Source organism: Salvelinus sp. IW2-2015, linkage group LG36, assembly GCF_002910315.2.
Source record: "Salvelinus sp. IW2-2015 linkage group LG36, ASM291031v2, whole genome shotgun sequence".
NCBI lineage: Eukaryota > Metazoa > Chordata > Actinopteri > Salmoniformes > Salmonidae > Salvelinus > Salvelinus sp. IW2-2015.
Window position 1 is genome coordinate 24,053,194 of NC_036875.1, and position 19,525 is coordinate 24,072,718.

Here is a 19,525-nt window from a genome sequence, read left to right on the forward strand (position 1 = left end):
AATTTAAGTACTCACAAAAATTTCAACATTCCACAGCGTATTGAAAAAGTGAAGGGATTGAGACAAAAAGGATTTAAAGCTGTTCRAATACAAACAGCACACTTTACGCAACTGGCAGGGCACAATACTGTAGTCTAAAGGAGAGTATTATGTCCAGGGCACCCAACTCCAGCCATGGCTTGCTGGTAAGCTCTGAATGACCTGTTTATTTGGACTATATGTCTCAAGCTTCTGGGGAGATCAGTGAATATGTTGTGTTGGAGTCTGGCGTTATGGACTACACAGCCAACATAAGCACCAGTATCTGCCAAATAGTCCAATGTTTAGACAATATACACTATTTCATATTGACTCCTCACAGCAATTTTAATTAAGCGGATAAAGCATAAGGAATAGGTTAAGGATTATTTTATTACTTACCAGTTTGTACAGTTTCTACCATGGAAAAATAACATGTAACATGAGACTATATTTACAATTCCATTTTTACAAAATGTCTTTACAAGATGTTTTGCCGGTTCAAAAACACTAGACTAAAACACAACACAAATCAAACTTTGTAATACACACACAAATAAATAGACATTCACTGACTGTTCCACAACAAATATTTCTACAGTCAAGAACATAAAATTCCATAATTTCCACATAAAAGTTATAATTTCATTAATAAACATGACATATTATTCCCCATATAATTATCTGTTAATGAAACATTGCTAACATATCCAAAAGAGGTAACAGACATGTTCATGCCTACAGAACACTAACGTTTGACATGCAAAACCATTACAAGCATTCAATTTGAAGCTTGTAATTTATTTACAGTTTAAATTCAAATGTACTTCTACATGCAACATACTATGAGAAATATTCTGGGTTAAACTACACTGGTTTTAGTTACATTATTCATCAGTACATAGGGTATGTCTAAGCGACATCTTTTTACTTGGTAAAACAAAATAAATAGGTGAACACGCGCCTTTCTCAATGAATACATGATTGTGTTTTACAATTGTATGCCGTTCTCTCCACTGTTATTAACGTGTCTTCAGTTTAGTTACCATGATATTCAAACAAAATGTGATTTACTTTTTTCTTGTCCTTTTATAATCTAACAATCTTTGAGTTCTAGATATACAAAGATAAACAATTGGAATTGATAATATACTGTTGGTTTGTTATTGTTTCTATTGGAACAAACAGTTTGAGAATTCCTAAACTCCTTAACCAACTTAGTCTTAGTGTCCCATAAATAACAGGAGAATGAACCAACCAGTCCTAAAGAAAAGAGTCCTACATATCAGTATGCATCTAACCGTATGGTGCAGAGAGTCCAGTCAGTGGATGGAATCAGGAAGGACTGAGGGAAAGCATATGCTGTGCAGCCTGAAGATGAACCCATTTCACATAGGTTGGGGTCAGATTTCATGGTCTGCTGTGTTGCTGTTTGGTTCCACACTGTATTCCCTCCCTGGGTGAAGGTGCTGAGAGACATTGGTTCCTGTCCCACTGGGTCTGATGGGTCAGGGGTCTCAATGTCTCTCCGCTGAGGACTTCTGGTGATGTGGATGGTGCTGCCTGAGTCTGGGTCCTACAACACACAAAATACATGTCAATTTCAGTTCCTAATGGTACTACAGAATAATGATCAAAATAGAGCAATGTGTGGTCATGCAAGAAATATACTGGTCATTGATGACCTCAGAAGATGTCACTGGAGAGTCACAGATTTGCTCAAATGAGCTATGGTATCTCTGTTTAAATCTAGCTGGACACAGTCATGTGGCTCACTAGAGGAGAGCAACAGTTGTAGTCAGTGGTCAGTGAGTTGGTACTTACGGTGTTGAAGGACTGGTAACACACTTGGGGTCTGGAAGGTCTTAATGGTGGCAGGACCCTCACCTCCTGACGTTATYACCTGGACCTCCAGTCTGTAGTACGTGGCTGGCCGCAGGTTAGACACCACCAGCAGACTATGGTCCTGAAAGGGTTAACAGCACAAGAGAAGACCATTAACCCTCGTTGGTGCCACTGTAGAAAACATTATTTGACATACCAAATGTTGTATGTAAGAAGCATTCAGACAAGGATAAATCAAAGTTGATCTACTTTTTGGGGTCAAGAACTCACACTAATGACATTTTCTATCAGCTTCCATTTTCTTTTGTGAAACATTTTCTACAACTGTAAAGGATTTGAGCAGCAATGTTGTATCAACTTTTAATTGTCCTCCAAGACTGGCTGAATACCTTTCTCACAGGCAGACAGTTGTTTAAAGCTTTAATCTTGGTTGGACTTCAGGGCTAGTATCACTTTCTGGTACCTGTATAACTTTTTTCACATAGAAGTCTAGAGTTTTTGTCCGTTCTGATGTTAACATGTTGAATTATCTGTTAGGTAAACCTGGGCTATATCCCATCCACCATCTGCTCTCTATTCAGCCACAGAGGTAAATAAACACATMTTCTGTTTTCTCTCTTTCCCTGCCTGATAAACTGAGTGTAGTGATGAGTGTTTTTATTTTTAGAGCTGCGAGCGGCTCACTGGGTGGCGCAGACAGGCGGAACGTGTTGTTGATCGATTAGATTATGTAAAACAGTGGGTTTTTCAGCACGCTCATACAGGATGAAAGAGGAAGCAGGGAAGGTAGATGAAACACAGGAGGAGGAGAACTTCTAACGGGACCCCTCCCTCAGATCTCTGTGTATGATTGCACACCACTGCTTATCTAGTTCTTCATGTAAAGAGGGCAATGCAGTGTATCCTTAAAATACCTCCACTCCTGGCAGGCATTGTATAATGAAATGCTGAAGATCACACTTATTTTTTCAGCACACAGAGGGCAGTGTCCCTGGGAAAAGTACAATATATTCTTGATAACATTTTCCTTCAAATTCTTGCGAAGCTTTTGTGTCCTACAGCAAAAGCAAATACATTACAATAGCCACTTCCTGGTATAACCAATTCTAAAGTGAATGACTGCATGTACCTTTCCAAACAAGRATTATCGCTACAGGAATAATAGTTATTTGAATATAACGGAGTTGAATAGACTTACTGGAGGCAGGATCTGGGACTGGGAGATGATGCTGTTGGGCAGGCTGTTTTGTCGGCTCTCAGTGGTGACCTCGGCCCAGGTGACCTGGAAGCCTGTGATTCGTTGATGGGCCAGGATCTGTGASACCCGCCACAGAAAGTTGCCCGTGACGTTTCCCTCGTGGATGGAGAAGGACGCCGTCAGATTCTCMGACTTAGCCAACACTTTGGGAAGTGGGGCTGCAGAGAGAGATCGGAATAACTATGTTGAAAAACACTCGTCTGATGGACATGTATTCTTGGCATAATGTAAACTRTAAGTGCTAGGCTGGGAAGAAAGTCATAGTAAATAAATAAGGCAAAAATCTACTATAACATGAGAAGAAGCCTCTTTCAACAACCGTGTGGAGAGTCGTGGAGTCGGRCACATAATGCAACATGATAATAAGAGTATGAACATAACATGACCTGGTTGTACTGGGCAGCTGACTCACCTTCCTCCCCAGGACAGGGGATGTGTTTGTGGCTCTTGCTCCTGATGGTGGTGCAGGACGGGGTGAGGAAGGTGGTGCTCTCGTCCTTGGCGCGCCTCTTGGACTTGAGCATGTGAACAGTGACTTTRTACTTGCAGGAGAAGAGCAGGCCTGGGAGGTTGATGTAGTTCTCCTGAGCCAAGAGACACATTAAACGTTCAGAGCCCTGACATGATATCGCCCAGGTCACGTCCCAGGAAACCACCACAGATAATTAAATCCATGGAGCCAAGAGAGGATCAGGTTCCCTCCCTATGCCCTGGAACATGGCCCACATTACTGAACCACTTTGAACATTCACATGTTAGGGGTTAACCCACTASTCCTCCATWCAAACTACAATGAAAAAAATATTWGATTATTTTGATGGGTTYCAAGTGTAACACAAATATAAAAGGAGGTATCTGATAAAGACGAGGGGACAAGAATGCATTTCRGGGTCATTTGAAACGAAAATGACATGTTAAATGAATTATTCCAGAATTTTTTTCCAGGAAACATGAAGATTTCCTGCTGAGTGGCTGATCTTTTTTATGATGATTTCTTCAAATTAAAACAACAACAATACAATATAATATGAATGGCCGCTCCCATCAGTCTGTTCATTGGGTGAGCTCGTCCCCAGACGCCAGCAGGGCAAAGCCCCCGCCCCGAAGGGATTTTCCAATGGCGGGAAGGACCAAGCCCCGCCCAACGCCCGGGAGGGCATGGAAGCGAGCATAACCAACGCCCGGGAGGGCATGGAAGCGAGCATACCCAACGCCCGGGAGGGCATGGAAGCGAGCATACCCAACGCCCGGGAGGGCATGGAAGCGAGCATACCCAACCACCAGGACCAGCACACACACTGCTCACAGCGTGAAACCAAAACACAAAACAGAACTAAATGCAAAACATACAATAATCACAYCCCCACCCTCACACCTGATTGGAGGACCTCAAACATCATACTGTGCATGTGTGTATGTATTTATTCCCACACTCATTAATTACAACCTTCAGATAGCCACAGATCAACCCATCTTTCTCATTAAATCATCATTCTACCATTTCCTCTTGCAATACATAACTTCATTCTACCACGGTGTCTCACCAGGGACTTCAAACTCTCCATCTGCAACATTTCAGTCCAAATGTTCCCAAAAATAAACATTTTACCCAAGAGCACAATAATATTTCCTATTGACTGACTGTGGTCCAACCGGGCTCTGATAGTATGACATAACAATCATTCCTGGACCCGACTCCAAAAACAAGCCACCGATGGACAGTACCAAAAGATGTTCAATTGCTTCGGTTTCCTCGTGGCATAGTCTGCACAAGGCTGACTGACTCTTTTCATAGTCTGCACAAGGCTGACTGACTCTTTTCATAGTCTGCACAAGGCTGACTGACTCTTTTCTAAGTCATGCACAAGGCCTGACTGACTCTTTTCATAGTCTGCACAAGGCTGACTGACTCTTTTTGTAGCAAGAATTTTATATAATAGCTTAAATTGAAAAGAAAGGATTGATGTGTCAATTGTTGTTTGGTATATCAGTTCATAAACCCGATGCCATGGTATTGGGACATCGTAAATCTGTTCCCAACCATCTTGAAMTTTATGTGRSATAGTTGTTAACCCTCTTGACCGTAAGTGAAACTGACACATTTTACATTGGTCATTTTAAGCCATTTATGATTMAAACATTTTGGCAGACAAACTAATTATCTCTTTTCTATTTAAGTAATTGCCTCTTTCAATTTTGTGACAGAACTGCGAAGAGTTGTTATCATTTTGTATTGAGCATACATCTCCATACACCTTGATTAACTGCTGGTATGAGAATTTTAACATAGTTGTTTCCAAGGTACATTATAAACATGATACCTTATACTATACATTATCTTGAAAACATTGGTTTACCCTCTATCAGTACATTGAAGCCATTTAATTTGCTGTAATAAATGTTCTGCCTCTTCTGGAGGATAACATTTGAATTGTAGCCAACTCTGTATGGCTTCATTTAAAAAGGAGGATACTTTAAACAGGGTTCTATTGTCAATCCACCGAAAATTGATGGTTTTAATCTGTATAACAGCAAAGAGACCACTTTTAAGGATTGGACGTGCCTCTCTTAGTGGCTCACTGGAATTAAATCTTCCATTTGTAATAATGACATTCTACACTAATAGTCGTGAACTCAGAGGGCGAGTGTTCTCTCTCTGATATGCAACAGCCCTGATTAAAAATGAACCAAGGCGCCATGTTCACACACAAGAGACAAGGACAGCGCTGTGCTGGAATCCTTCCCAGGGACCTATAGAAAAAGGATGTGTATTTCCTAGCAACCAGAGAAGGGCTCCCTGAAGAATGTGTTGCTTGCCAGGCCTATGCCATCCTGGAACAGCGCTGAGTTCAATCAGCCCCCCCCCCCCACACACACACACACCCAGCCCCTGCACCCAATGTGCTCATGCTGGGGGTGCATGGTCCATCATTCCCGAAAACATTGTTTTAGTACAGCGCACCATGTTTGGGCAGTGCACCATGTTTGACCACACCGACTGAGTCATAATCAAAACAACAGTCGCTGATTTACCCGCTGCAAAGCTGCACAGCAGGACTGAGGCGCTGAGTGGGGCCCTTTTCTTTACACGAGATGTCTTTTCTTAGTGCCAGACAAAAGGCTGGCGGGCACTTTGCATACCACTGAGTTGTAGGGCTGTGACGATACCAGCATCGCTATATTTTTTCCTTGACAAAAATGAAAACACAAAGCAGACCAAACTCTTTGGTCCTTTAAAAACCTACTGTACGTCAAATATATTGGAAAATAAATACATGTGACTCTAGGTGACAACATGATGTTTGGTTCCGACACTAGAGCTGCTTTCCTAAAGAAATKAAATCTGCTTCATGTTTTGAACAAGACACAGCCACACACACACTTGGAGCAATGAATGTACTTTGATAGAAGGATGATTTGGGGTATGAGACAGACCTGTGTGACTGACTTCTCTGGTCCTCTGGTCTCGTTGTGACTGCAGTACTCAGGCATCCACTGGACATGGTAACGACTCACCAAAGGATCTGGGAGTAGAGGAGGAAGAAGAGAGATGAGAGTAGTCAATGACCTGGTGCAAAAACAACAAAGAACCCAATGACAAAGACAATATCAGACATGATACTTGCTTGTTGGATAAAATGATCTTATCGTATAATACATTATCTTACAATAACACCCAGTCAGACTGTCTGAGTACTCTCTATTAGTGTCCCACCATCAGTCTGATCTTATCAGGCATTAACAGATGCTGCTGATACACTAGCTGGTGAAACGCATTAAAACCCGATTCTTACATTTCCTACTGTGACTCATCTCAACGTGACATTAATGTCAACATAATAAAATAAGAAATAAACTAAATACGTACATTCAAATATTTCTCCTAAATGTTGTGTTGAATCATYTCATCAGCGGAACGTGGCCATGTTTAAAGGCCTACCCTCAGCAATGCTGAACCAGCGCCAGTCTCAAACCCCGGGTCCCAGCCCCAGTTCGCTTCATTACTAAACCGTAGACCCTCATTGGCTAATCAGCGCTGTTTATGCTCCCATTGCCCCCTGATATTTTACAGGAATTATTATTCATCTGGCTGTGTGCGTTCAGATGTGAAATTATACTTCTCCGATTAATAATTGAGTTACGCTGTGTTAGCCCTTGGCAGGGGCCTGGATTGCGGTCGGGAGATAAAAGGAGGCCTTTGAAGGTTTCGACACGGATTTGGCGTGCTCAGCCTCCCAGCAGTTTGGAAGCAGAAGAGAGGAATTAAGGGGAAGCGGGAAATTAGGGGAAAATAAACAAGATATGCGTAGCCGAGCTGACAGAGAAGAAGAGGTACGTAAAAAAAGGGAAGGAACATTAAATCAGGTATAGAGCAGCACGGCAGAGTTACATAAATCAAGGCTGAGAGCTCGCCTCAGAAGTCTACTGATCACCGTCGCTTCTGTCTGTCTGTCTGTGTGTGTGTCTGTGTGTCAGGCAGTGATCCACTATCTCACCCTCTGAGACAGTCCTTTATAAACCTATGTCTCATGAAACAGTACAGATAGACATTCCTACTTGACCAGATGTGTCCCAATGTTGAGCTGCCTCAGAATGAGCGAGTGCAGTAATCAGCAGCGTTGAGTTAATCTGTCCCTCAGTCTGAAGTTCTGAACACAGTCTGATGAAGAGAAACCTGATCCTAGGCTATCAGGGACCAGGTTTCTCTCTCTCGCTCTCTTTCTTCCAGTATAACCCGGGTGGTCAGACGCAGACCGAGAGGCAGACCCAAAGGCAGGCATCCATCATCAGCCCAGTTAGAGGCTGAGTCTGAGCCCACCACACCATCACCCTGTCAGACTAGGACTGCTGCAGCGTAGTGTAGTGTAGTCATCCCCCCAGGCTAGTCCATGGAGCGAGCCCAGAACTAACTCCACAACACTGGGACTGAAAGCTTAGCCGACCCAGTCACAATCACTCAGCCTCCGGAGCCCGGGSCAGCCCTGCTAATCACTCTGGACCAGGAATACTTCCGTCTCTTCTCGGTCTCTTTCTCTCTCTGCGACTCAGCAGATGGCTTCTCCATCAGAAGCACCACTGGGCCTCTCCTCTCCTCAGCCAGGCCAGCCTGGGCATTCCTGCCTCCACTCTGTGGAGTTTGGCTTGGCGATGACATACACTACCGTTCAAAAGTTTGGGGTCACTTAGAAGTGTCCTTGTTTTTGAAAGAAAAGCAAAAAATTTTGTCCATTAAAATAACATCAAATGAATCAGAAATACAGTGTAGACATTGTTAATGTTGTAAATGACTATTGTAGCTGGAAACGGCAGATTTGTTATGGAAAATCTACATCGGTATACAGAGGCCCATTATCAGCAACCATCACTCCTGTGTTCCAACGGCACATTATGTTAGCTAATCCAAGTTTAGCATTTTAAAAGGCTAATTGATCATTAGAAAACCCTTTTGTAACTATGTTAGCAGAGCAGAAAACTGTTGTTCTGATTAAAGAAGCAATAAAACTGGCCTTCTTTAGACTAGTTGGGTATCTGGAGCATCAGCATTTGTGGGTTTGATTACAGGCTCAAAATGGCCAGAAACAAAGAACTTTCTTCTGAAACTCGTCAGTCTATTCTTAATTTGATAAATTAATGCTATTCCATGTGAGAAATTGCTAAGACACTGAAGATCTCGTACAACACTGTGTACTACTCCCTTCACAGAATAGCATTAGAGTGTCTAGTTTGAAAAAAAGACACCTCGCAAGTCCTCAACTAAAAGCTTCATTAAATAGTACCCTCAAAACACCAGTCTCAACGTCAACAGTGAAGAGGTGACTAGCCTTTTAAAATGAATAACTAACACAATGTGCCATTGGAACACAGGAGTGATGGTTGCTGATAATGGGCCTCTGTACGCCTATGTAGATATTCCAGAAAAAAATCTACCGTTTCCAGGTACAATAGTCATTTACAACATTAACAATGTCTACACTGTATTTCTGATCAATTTGATGTTATTTTAATGGACAAAAAATGTGMTTTTCTTTCAAAAACAAGGACATTTCTAAGTGACCCCAAACTTTTGAACGGTAGTGTATATTAGCAACATAACATAGTCCAGTGAATGGGACTTGACTGGCTACCTTTGGAGCATGCCTTTCAAGGTTTCCATATTTTCGTAGGGGAACGTGGTCTAAGGAGTTTGTGGACAATGCTGTGCGGTGAATGTTTTAACTCTTTCATGTCGTCCGTGTGTTTCTGGAGGGTGACGTCAGGTCTTGTAAAACAAAATTGACGGTTTCAACACTAATATATGAGAGAGGGCTCATTTTAACTACAGCTGTCAATAAACCCCAGCATACAGAGCCCCTCTCGTTCCCTGTGTTTACTGTTCTTCAGCTAACAGAACATCCTAGGCYGCCGCTCCTCCTGGTCCACAGTAGATTTAAACTCACCCTGAGCTCTTATTGCCCTTGTCAAAGACAACCCGTTTCATTTAGTTGATCTACAATATCCAGTARCTTTTCCTACAGATTTAACTCAATTGAGAACCAATCATTTCCCGACATTGATTAGCCAATAAAAGGATGCAGGATGCCTGATGAAGGGCAGAATGATGTGGTAATTACAGTAGGGTCGGCGCCAAGGCCCAAACACGCTACAATAATATGGTACGTACCCCCTCGGTTCTTCCAGTAGATGCGGACCTGTAGCTGGCCGTCCTGGTAGAAGGGTGTGCCCACCTCCAGAGGGCCGGCCGGGCGCTTGCCAAGGGTGGAGCCAACAGGCATCATAACCTCCTCCTTCTTGGACACTGGTTTCACTGGGTTGGAGAAGGAAAAGAGAAGTTAACATCAGATTTCTAGTCCAGCTAATCTCATAAAATCTCCAAATGCARCTCAAAGCTCTAATATGGGAAGGTTACAGTATGCTTAAAGATCTATGATCATATCAATAGTTATGCTAATAAATACTGTAAAATGAATTCATAAAAACTATTAAACAGTGTCATTATTTATCACTAAGTCAGATGGGTGCAGCCTTGTTTAGACTCGATGTCCCATGATGTCTTACCAGAGTCATTGTTCTGGGCAGCGGTGCTGAAGTGGAGTGATGCCTTGGAGCTCTTCAGACGCACCTGACCCCAGTAGGTGACTGCCTGCAGCTCCACTGTGTAGCTACTGTTGGTCAGCAGCCCCTCCAGATCCACCCAGCTCTGGGCCTGAAATCCCAGAGACAACACCACGTCAACCACAGCCAGAACACAATGTGGCCAGACCACAACCWTATCACTCAAACCAGATGACTCAGATCCCTGTCCCAGTCTAGTCCATTTCAGTCCCAGCCCAGGCTAGCCCAGTCCCAGCCGAAGCCAGGTCTGTGGGAATAAGAACCATCCTTATTGGGAACACGTGTGCTGGTCTAAACCAACATGGAGAGAGGAGATAGTAATAGAGTCTTAGGCCTGAGGCTTTACGCTCTGTGTGAGGGAGCAGTGTTATTCCCATCCCCTGGGGCTTCRTTACGGTGTGTTTAGGTCTCAGCATTCCTCCAGCAGCATGAGCCTGATAGGCTCCAGTTATGGACCAGTGCTTGTTTTGATATTCCACCATCAGCAGGTAGCTTTCAAAGCCCTGAGGTGCCAAAGTATCAAAATATATCTGGTGTCTCCCAGCTTTCTCACCTCCATGCCACATCTGCATCTGGTTACCAACACTAATTCCGGATCCTAAGTCAGCACAAGTGGAATGACTGTCTAGACAATAGCGTTTTTGCTTTATTCTTCATAGCGATGCTAAGCTAAACAGACATTTGATACTATTGCACTTGTTAAACCACTTCATTTGACAGCTTGTTAATCGTTATTCAATTAATAAGAAACCACTGGGCTAAAAGACCTTGACTTATCCTCGGTTACCAGTAGTCAATCAAAATAACAGTAACCTTGACAAATATGGGTTAGGTTATCCAAGGAACACATCCCTGTGACACTATCTAGCCGTAAATGAGGAATACATTAGATGTTATGTTTTCTTTCAAAGCTTAACCAAGCGTTTAAGGGGAATTTAATTTGTTTGAGGAAATAAAACAATGAAAAAGGCCTGCAGTGCGCCGTGCTGCATGAGCGATTACTTTAAGAGTTTATGTATTTAAATGCCTTACGTTGCTGATCTTTTTCCATTGTGGGGCCTGTGGTTCTTATTTACAGTGCAGAGACTAGGGGAGCGAGGCTGAGCTTGAGATGGGTCTGATCCAACCAGCCCATCCAGGCCCTCGGGTGTCTAGCCTCCCAACCTGCAGACACATCACCCAGACGGGAAGAGAAGAGCCGATGCTTACCCCGTTGGTGGTCTTCCTCCTCTTCTTCTTGGACGGCACCAGCGACTTGCCGGGAACAGTCCAGCTCCAGAAGACTTTGTAGTGATGGACGGGGATGTCGGGCTCCGAGGGCAGGGTCCAGTTAAGATGGGCTGTCACCGTCCCCTCAGCACCCAGCGTCATGTTAGTAACACGCAGGCTGGTTGGTCTGGGAGGGGCGGCGGGATCTGGAGAGAGACCAGGAACACAGTACTCTAATGTCATGTAATCCACAGCAGTTCTCCTTCTCTCTCCCCCCAGCTGTTAAGCTTTAATTCAGGGACTGACTGAGGAGGATAATGTTAGACACAGAAAGACTATTGTTTCATAATGGAAGACAGCAAGAGATCATGATAGAGCTGTTTTTGTTTGTACAATTTGGGAACGACCACAAATAACGGCGCCGGCAGAAAAGTGACAGCTGCGATGTTTTTTTGGTGCTAATAAGTGGCTGGAGGCTCACAGACCAATGAAAAAACACAAATCAACAAAATACTGAGATTCATTCAAATGGACGATCACTTAAACCACATTAATGTGTTTATCCTTGCTTAAAATCATATCAGACGTTTGGTTTAATGTGTCTAACCAGGATACATTTGCACCAGTTAAGACAGCTTTGCAGTGCAGCTGAGAGACCAGAATAAGGAGGGGCCCATATGAGAGGCCCAGCCAGTATGATGGTGTAAAGTCATTAGTCCACCACTGACAATCTGTCATGAAATGTTATGACAGGTGTCACGTCACGTCTACGACAGCRTTACACAGGACAGAGAGCTCGGCTCAATGGTCACCAAACACATGCTGCTCACTTTCACATTCCATCTTAACTTGAGTCTACCTAGCGTGCATGTGTGTGTGCATACGAGTGTGTGTGTAAGATGATGTTTCAGAGCTTGTTTAGAGCCTGGCCAGATGGGGTCTGCCCCAGGATTGCTGCCGGCTGCCGCATATAGTCAGTACTGATGTCAGGCCAGGGGTCCCAGGAAGGGCCAGGCAGAGGCAGGGCCAGGCAGAGGCAGGGCCAGGCAGAGCCAGGCAGGGCCAGGCCAGGCAGAGGCAGGGCCAGGCAGAGGCAGGGCCAGGCAGAGGCAGGGCCAGACGCCAGACCAGAGGGAAAGGCCTATTAATGAGAAAATGGAGACTACAGCCCTGTTACTGTTAGCTCAACTCCCCTTTCTTCCTTCTCCCACCTGAAACACATTTGAGGTGGTTTCAAAGCGCAATTGGACGCATCGTTTGAGTGAACCAGCTAATGTTATCCATGCTATATAAATAAGCAGTGAGTTTTTTGAAAATTGCCCAAACAAAGTATGGTGGTGCGAAATTGCAATCAGATGATCAGGCTGAGCTATGTAAGTAACAATGGAATGACAGAATCAATCGCTCATCAAGTGAMAGCTCTCATCCATCCATCAGCGTTGTGGGACTGATTGGAGGTCAGTTTCCAGGCCTGCAGCACAATCCTGTTTCCACCTGGTGTCTGGTGATGTCACGCAACCTGTCAGAACACCCAGGGGACTTCATGTTAGAATATAAATGACAAGGAAGGTCATTCAGGCAAGGTACTTTGTTTTGGTTCCCTGGTGAATATTGCACCACAATCTTGTCATAGACTATGCAAAAAAAAAATGCCTTCATTACTTCCTCAGCTATTCATATTGAAGATGAAGACAAAGGTGGTCCCTGCTAGACAAAATCTCTACCCAAAGCCATGTTGGTAAAGCAAACACACCACAAGAACTCAGACGAAGGGCCAAATCCGGAGCCAAATCAACTTGATCCCAGTGAACTGCAGAACGTTGCTCACAGCTCTGCCTCTACACCTCAAACCAAACTATCTGCTCTACCTCAGATGAAATCTAGACACAATATTACATTCATAAACCTGTAATCCAGACTAAAGGGTTGTTTAGAGTCATTCAACATAGAARCACTCAGAGTAGTACAGGCATCAGCACAGTCTCAGCCCACTATCAAACACAATGCTAATCTGTAACACAGATCTGAAGCACTGAGCAGCCTACCTTACCTCATTCTCCCTGGAAGCCAGACAATAACTTACATGCAGTTGAAACCTGCAATATCCTGACTAATTTGGACATATTACATTTTATACGGCTGTAAAGAGGGAAAGCCCCACCTTTGAAGAGTTAAACGTACAAAGGTGTGGTTGCATCGCTATGGAGAAAAGCACATGTTCTGCACGCACAGTGGTTTCTGATGACTTTCTGTGCTCTGTTTGGCATCAGTGTGCATCAATTTCCATTTAGCTCAGAGGACAACTTTAGGGACGGAGGGGCGAGGAATGCTTAATAATCTGACTTAAGGTTCAGGTTTGTTAGGTAGGGGAAAGAAAAAGAAACAGATKACATATGGTTGTGATGGATATTTAAAGACACCGTGCCAAAACCTTTTTGTTATTTGCTTTTAATAAATGTGAGCATTACGGGTGTAATCTTGCAGAATATTCCAGCACAGGAACAATGTTACGTTCCTGCAGTGTGGGTGTTTCCCCTCACTGCAGGATTGATTGAATTTCAGGCAAAAGTTAGACACACACAAACATGCAAAAAAACACAATTTGTCCATGAACAAAAATGGGGAAATTGGCCGTTACTGAGACAAATCAGGCTGTAATGGATTGTCCCAAAGTCTCCACCTGTTCATAGCCCTTGACTGTAGTAAATGGAAGGATAGGGTGTCACACAGGAACTGAGTAGGGGCCACACACACACAACCCCCACACTCTCCCAGACACAGCCTACCTCTGGAGGAGCGGAAGTGCTTGCTGGGGGCAGTAAACCCGCGGGTCCCGTGTACATTGACGGCAGCCACTCTGAACTGGTACCATCTGCTGGCTCTGATGTCGGCCAGTTGGATGCGCTCCTCTGTAGTCTGAGCGACAGATGGGAGAGAGCAGCCACACAGGGGTTAAAGGTCACACAGGGTCGCAGCTCATGTGAGTGTTGCTGCCACATCAGTCATCTGTCTGTTTCTCTTTGCCAAACTTTCAAAGACACTGCGACTAAGGAATGTGCAACAGTGTGCGACAGTGTGATTGAGTGCAGTGCTTCCACAGCTGTGGAGTACCACCCCGACATTGTTATGTCTCTTTTGTGGAGAACATATTTTGGTTTAGTTTTAGGGTTGGTTTTTCCACCAAATAATGCATCACTAATTCTTCATCTTCGTAAAAAGCAACCGTGTAATTAATTTAGGATAACTAAACATGAAATTATTTGATTATAATATACTGTATGTGAATGAAAGAGCAATCCTCCAGCAGCATTGAGGTAGTCAGAGAAGGAGCCTGGTGTGGTGCCCTACCTGTGCCACGGTCTCCCACTCTGTGGCGTCGTCCTCACTGGGGTGGATGCCATAGTTCCAGCGGCGCTGCACCACGTACAGGACAGGCTCCACAGAGATGTTGAACTTAGAGGACCAGCGGATCACCAGGCCTCCGGACGGCTGCTCCACAAACACCAGCTCCTTTCTGGGCTTCAGGGGTGCTCCTGAAAACATTCATTGACATCACTGTGAGACAGAGTTAGGGAGAGAATGGGGCATGACATCATCACTGTGAGTGACTTTAGRCAGAGAGGAAGAGGCGAAGCCAGATGATTTAGATAAGTCCTTTTTTTGTATGGAGGTCTATGAGCGTGTCGAATTACGTGATGCTTATTTGAATGAATATAAGTCTCGTAATGTTTAGGCTGTTAATGTACTAATATCACATGGCATTATGGCAACTTTGAGAAAAAACACTTAGTTATGCCTGTTGTTCACACCTGCCCTCATTGTCTAGAATTGTCCCACCTGATCTCGCCTGCCTTCAATCATTGAGGACATGTATTTCCATTGTCAGAGCGGTCACTTGGCTATCTTGTCAATATAATAGATMATCTTTGCTTGAGGACAGACATATAACATCATCACTGTGTGACTTTGGGAGAAACATTACAGATTTGAGATTGACAGACACTGTCCGAGACACTGTCCACTGGGTCAATATCATGGTCRTTGTGCTGTGACGGACCGTGATATACTCTTGGATAGAGAGAATGTGGTTTACCAGCTGTCTCTTTGGGGAGGACACAGATAGTTAGCCTCTGGGTATGTGAGGTAGTGGAAAGCCGAGGAGCTTAAATTATCTTCTCTCCATGTCAAAACACACTCAGATGCACACACACACACACACACACACACGTGTACAATCCATTTGCCTCATTGTCCCTCAGATTCAACCCATTTAAACTCTGTCAATGTGCCCATGTGCGATAAATCCGATTTATTAAGTGCGCAGTGTAGGGAAAAGTGAGTGTCCATGACAGACTAACTCTCTCCTGGAGGATTTATTTCAGCTGAGATGTAGTGAGTTGTTGATTGAGCATCGGGCTAAGTGTTAATGAGATGGAGATTGGAAACGCAGCGTTCAGGAGWACAGAAGAACACTGAATAAATCCCACACCTCTCAATAAATCACCTGCCGTTCTCACACACTTACTTACCCAAGGACCTCTCCCCTCGATCTGAGGAGAGCGAGCGCCTAGCGCTGCTCTGTATTCATGAAATGCACACAGTATAAACACACATACTCAAGTCAAAGTAACTGCAAACAAGGTGCTCAAAATAGTGTTGAATTGCCTGTGCTGCATAAGCAGGCTGCTTCAACGTGTTACATCTCTATTGAGTATTTTTAACGTGATTGATTGATACTCATTGTATGCCGGGTGGGAGATGAAGGTGGGCCCATTTGCCAGACACATATAGAGTCAGTCTTGAGTCTCATAGATAGAGGCTCGACACAGAGGAACAGCTGTGTGCCATTGTGCTGAGGTGTGTGTGTGTGTGTGTGTGTGTGTGTGTGTGTGTGTGTGTGAGACAAACACAATACCACAGCATTCCTACTCCCTCCGCCATGATTCATCTTCCCTCAGCTACACACACACACACACACACACACACATCCCGTCTCTTCATCCAACAACCATCCACACGCAGCAAAGTGACAAACCCTCTCTTAGCTCGCACCCCTACAAAGATTACCCCTATGCGGCTAGATCCCATCCAAGAATCGTACTAACAGGATTCATCTTCCAATGGCCACATGCTTGCTCTGCCCCATCCAAAAAAACATAACCATGAAGTTCGCCTTGATGAACAGTTATCAAGAGCGGAGCATTCATTCATGTATTGTGCATTCCAACAATAACGCTCCTGGATTATAATGCTGAGTGCTCACGCACACACTGTCAAAATGACCTGGCTAATTACAGGGGCCGTAGCAAACAAGCACCAATCAAGGTGGGAGGAACACATCCAACARTACATTCTTCAAAAGGTGATTGTAGTACAATGGCATCCCATAGTCTTCAAACACTGATGAGTGCTCAGTGTCATGCCATGGTTCCCAGAGTCATCAATATACATGGTTACATAGGTCTCTGACGGTTAACAATGAAGATATGCGTCATATTTTATGTGCATCAAATGACTGTCTTTGTTTTGGAGCACAGAGGCAGCAATACATCCATACCCCAGGATGGTCATGCACTGTTCAATCTTTTAAATACATTAGTGGTGTGGAGCTGTGAATGGCTGGGGAGGACGACGGCTGGCTGGCGARTGTGAGGATCAAGCATCACAGCGTCTCAAGAGGGAGAGAGACCATAAGTAAAGACTGACAGATTTACATAAGGACACGGGCTGAGAACAAGACTGCCTTTCCACACTGGTCTCTCAGTGATCACTATTATGGTGACAGAATAACCATCTATCACAAATGACTGCCAACCCATCATGGCTGAGGGAAAAGGGGGAGAGACATATCTTATTCAAAACTCCACTTTGCTAGTACAGCTTTGAACAAAAAAGAAGACGTTACAGTCTCGTGAGTAGTATGTAATATCACTGGGTTCTATTGATGTCAAGAGAAAAGCTCTACATATGGGACCAAGGCCCTGTAGTCATCTTCTGTGTATTTGTGTTCAAAAGACATAACACACACACAATGAGCTCTGCTTTCTACAGCGCACTCTTCCGCTGTCACACACTCGCTGGGGACCTTCACCTGCACACACACACAGGGCACACAAACACATCTGAGAGCGATCTCCGCGGGGGAAACGCTCCATTTCACCCGGCTCTCGTCAGAATAATGGCTTCCAGCATTATGGATCATCCTGAACACACACTTGTGCACATACAGAAACAATTACTCTCTCCACACTGTGAGCACATAATTACACCTTCAACAATGGAGATCAGGATTGGAATTCAATCATGACTTAAAGCAGACTGCTAATTAAAACATGTGCAAATCTGATACCAATACAGATCAATCATAGGCTGTGTTTGGATTTACAGGACAGTCAACTGTTTGGCTCTATATACGTTTGTCTGTTCTCTATGGTGAATGTATCTAAATGTACAGTATATTCAACTCCTCAATGATACCTCTCCTTTTATCTTTCTCCATCCACACAGGCTGTGAATCTCCAGGCCATGACACTGCCTTTACTGTACATCCATTCTTTCAGAATATATTAATGCATGCTTCAACACACCACCACCACCCCCCCCCCCCCCACACACACACACGTGTGTGTGCACTTCAAAAATAGCCACAGCTCTGTCACTGCATTGCTTCAAAGACTGAAAGAGGCAGGTTCCAGTCTTTCCACTGAGCCCAGTTCCACTTCTCCTGCCTTGTTATCAGTGTGCTGCTGACAAACACAACTGAAGAAGATCCAGCTTCCATCTCCTGGCCCAGAGGCACTGAGAGAGTCTTCTCTCGCTCTTCCACAATGGGCTGTGCACTCTCCTCTTGTCTCTGAACATCSAGACACCTCAGGCAGTGACATTAAAACAGTTTTACTGGAGGTCTCCCTCCCTCTCTGTGCATCTGTTCTTTTGTGAGCCTAAAGCTGATTTAGAACAATTTCACACACTGGATGTATCATAAAATACAGCATGTACAGAATGTGGGGATTGCGTGGAGACAAAGAAACTCAAGTGAAATATTGGTCTATTTTGAATAAAAATTAAATGTATGGTTCACTGCATAGCTAAATGGATTTTGCAGCACTACTAGTGAAACTTGGTATATCGTGTATACACAAACACATACCGCTAAAAAGGCATAGCCTTGCTAAATAATAACCGAAGATGATTTACAATATTCAAGGACAAAAGTTAAAGCACAGAAAGCTACTACTGCATTTGAATAACCGAATATGACAGAGTTCTGTGTACAGTAACTAGCTTTAGTGTTGTACCCAATGATGTCACATACGGCGCCTGTACAGTACATGTCATATTATGATGTGTCATTGTACCTTTGTAGAGGTTTTTGGGGGTCTGACAGGTGTGTCCGCAGCCATTGGAGCAGCACTTCTTGACAGCGGAGCACTCTCCATCCTCCTCACAGCTCTCCACGCAGGCTGCAGCGAAGCCACTGGCCTTCTCAGGGGCCGAGCAGTCCCCCTGTTTCACCCCTTCTACAGACTTCAGGAACTCACAGCTAGTCAAACACTCATAGTGCTTCTTGGGAAAGAGGGGCTGGAGGGTAGAGGGGAACAAGGAGGTGGTAGGAGGAGGAGAAGAGGAGGAAGAGGACGAGGTAGGAGGGGGAGGAGGAAGAGGAAAGGGAAGAGGTGGACAGGAGGAAAGGCAAATGAAAAATGTGTATCAGGTGACTTGTAACGTTGAGTGTGCCAGTGCTTGAACTGGCAGGTCAGCGAGCTAACAGGGATTGTCCTGTTTACATTGAACCTGCTGACTAATTTGAGTGGTGAGTAAGTTAAACAGCTTTGATTCAATCTTACACGGAGTGCCATTACATTACAGTAGAGAGAAAAAAAGAGCCTCCACTTTACTTTGCTTGACGCTCTTCGTTCCCTCAGACTTTCCCCTTATTGAATTTTCCCACTCCAGAGGGAGCACTCAAAATCCGAGGCGGTGGCAATAGTGACATACGTACCTCGCATAAGTCCTGGCACTGATTTTCCTTCAGGTCCCAGGATTCCTTGCAGGGCTCCAGGCACTGTGAAAGGGAGAAGG

The 19,525-nt window shown here is 44.2% G+C and overlaps 1 protein-coding gene across 1 annotated transcript in view; it reads right to left on the reverse strand.

Annotated features, from left to right (window-relative positions):
- Nucleotides 1-393: 393 nt before the first annotated feature.
- The window catches only part of LOC111959703 (anosmin-1), a 51,903-nt gene continuing 32,771 nt past the window's right edge, over nt 394-19,525 (reverse strand). Inside the window, exons 3-14 of the mRNA XM_023981470.2 lie at nt 19,446-19,508; nt 18,802-19,024; nt 14,792-14,976; nt 14,230-14,359; nt 11,444-11,649; nt 10,178-10,325; nt 9,783-9,926; nt 6,557-6,645; nt 3,534-3,705; nt 3,062-3,279; nt 1,843-1,984; nt 394-1,594 (exon numbers count right to left, since the gene is read on the reverse strand). Coding sequence (XP_023837238.1) covers nt 1,536-1,594; nt 1,843-1,984; nt 3,062-3,279; nt 3,534-3,705; nt 6,557-6,645; nt 9,783-9,926; nt 10,178-10,325; nt 11,444-11,649; nt 14,230-14,359; nt 14,792-14,976; nt 18,802-19,024; nt 19,446-19,508 — 1,779 coding nt within the window. The 3' untranslated portion in view covers nt 394-1,535. The remainder of the gene's footprint in view (nt 1,595-1,842; nt 1,985-3,061; nt 3,280-3,533; nt 3,706-6,556; nt 6,646-9,782; nt 9,927-10,177; nt 10,326-11,443; nt 11,650-14,229; nt 14,360-14,791; nt 14,977-18,801; nt 19,025-19,445; nt 19,509-19,525) is intronic.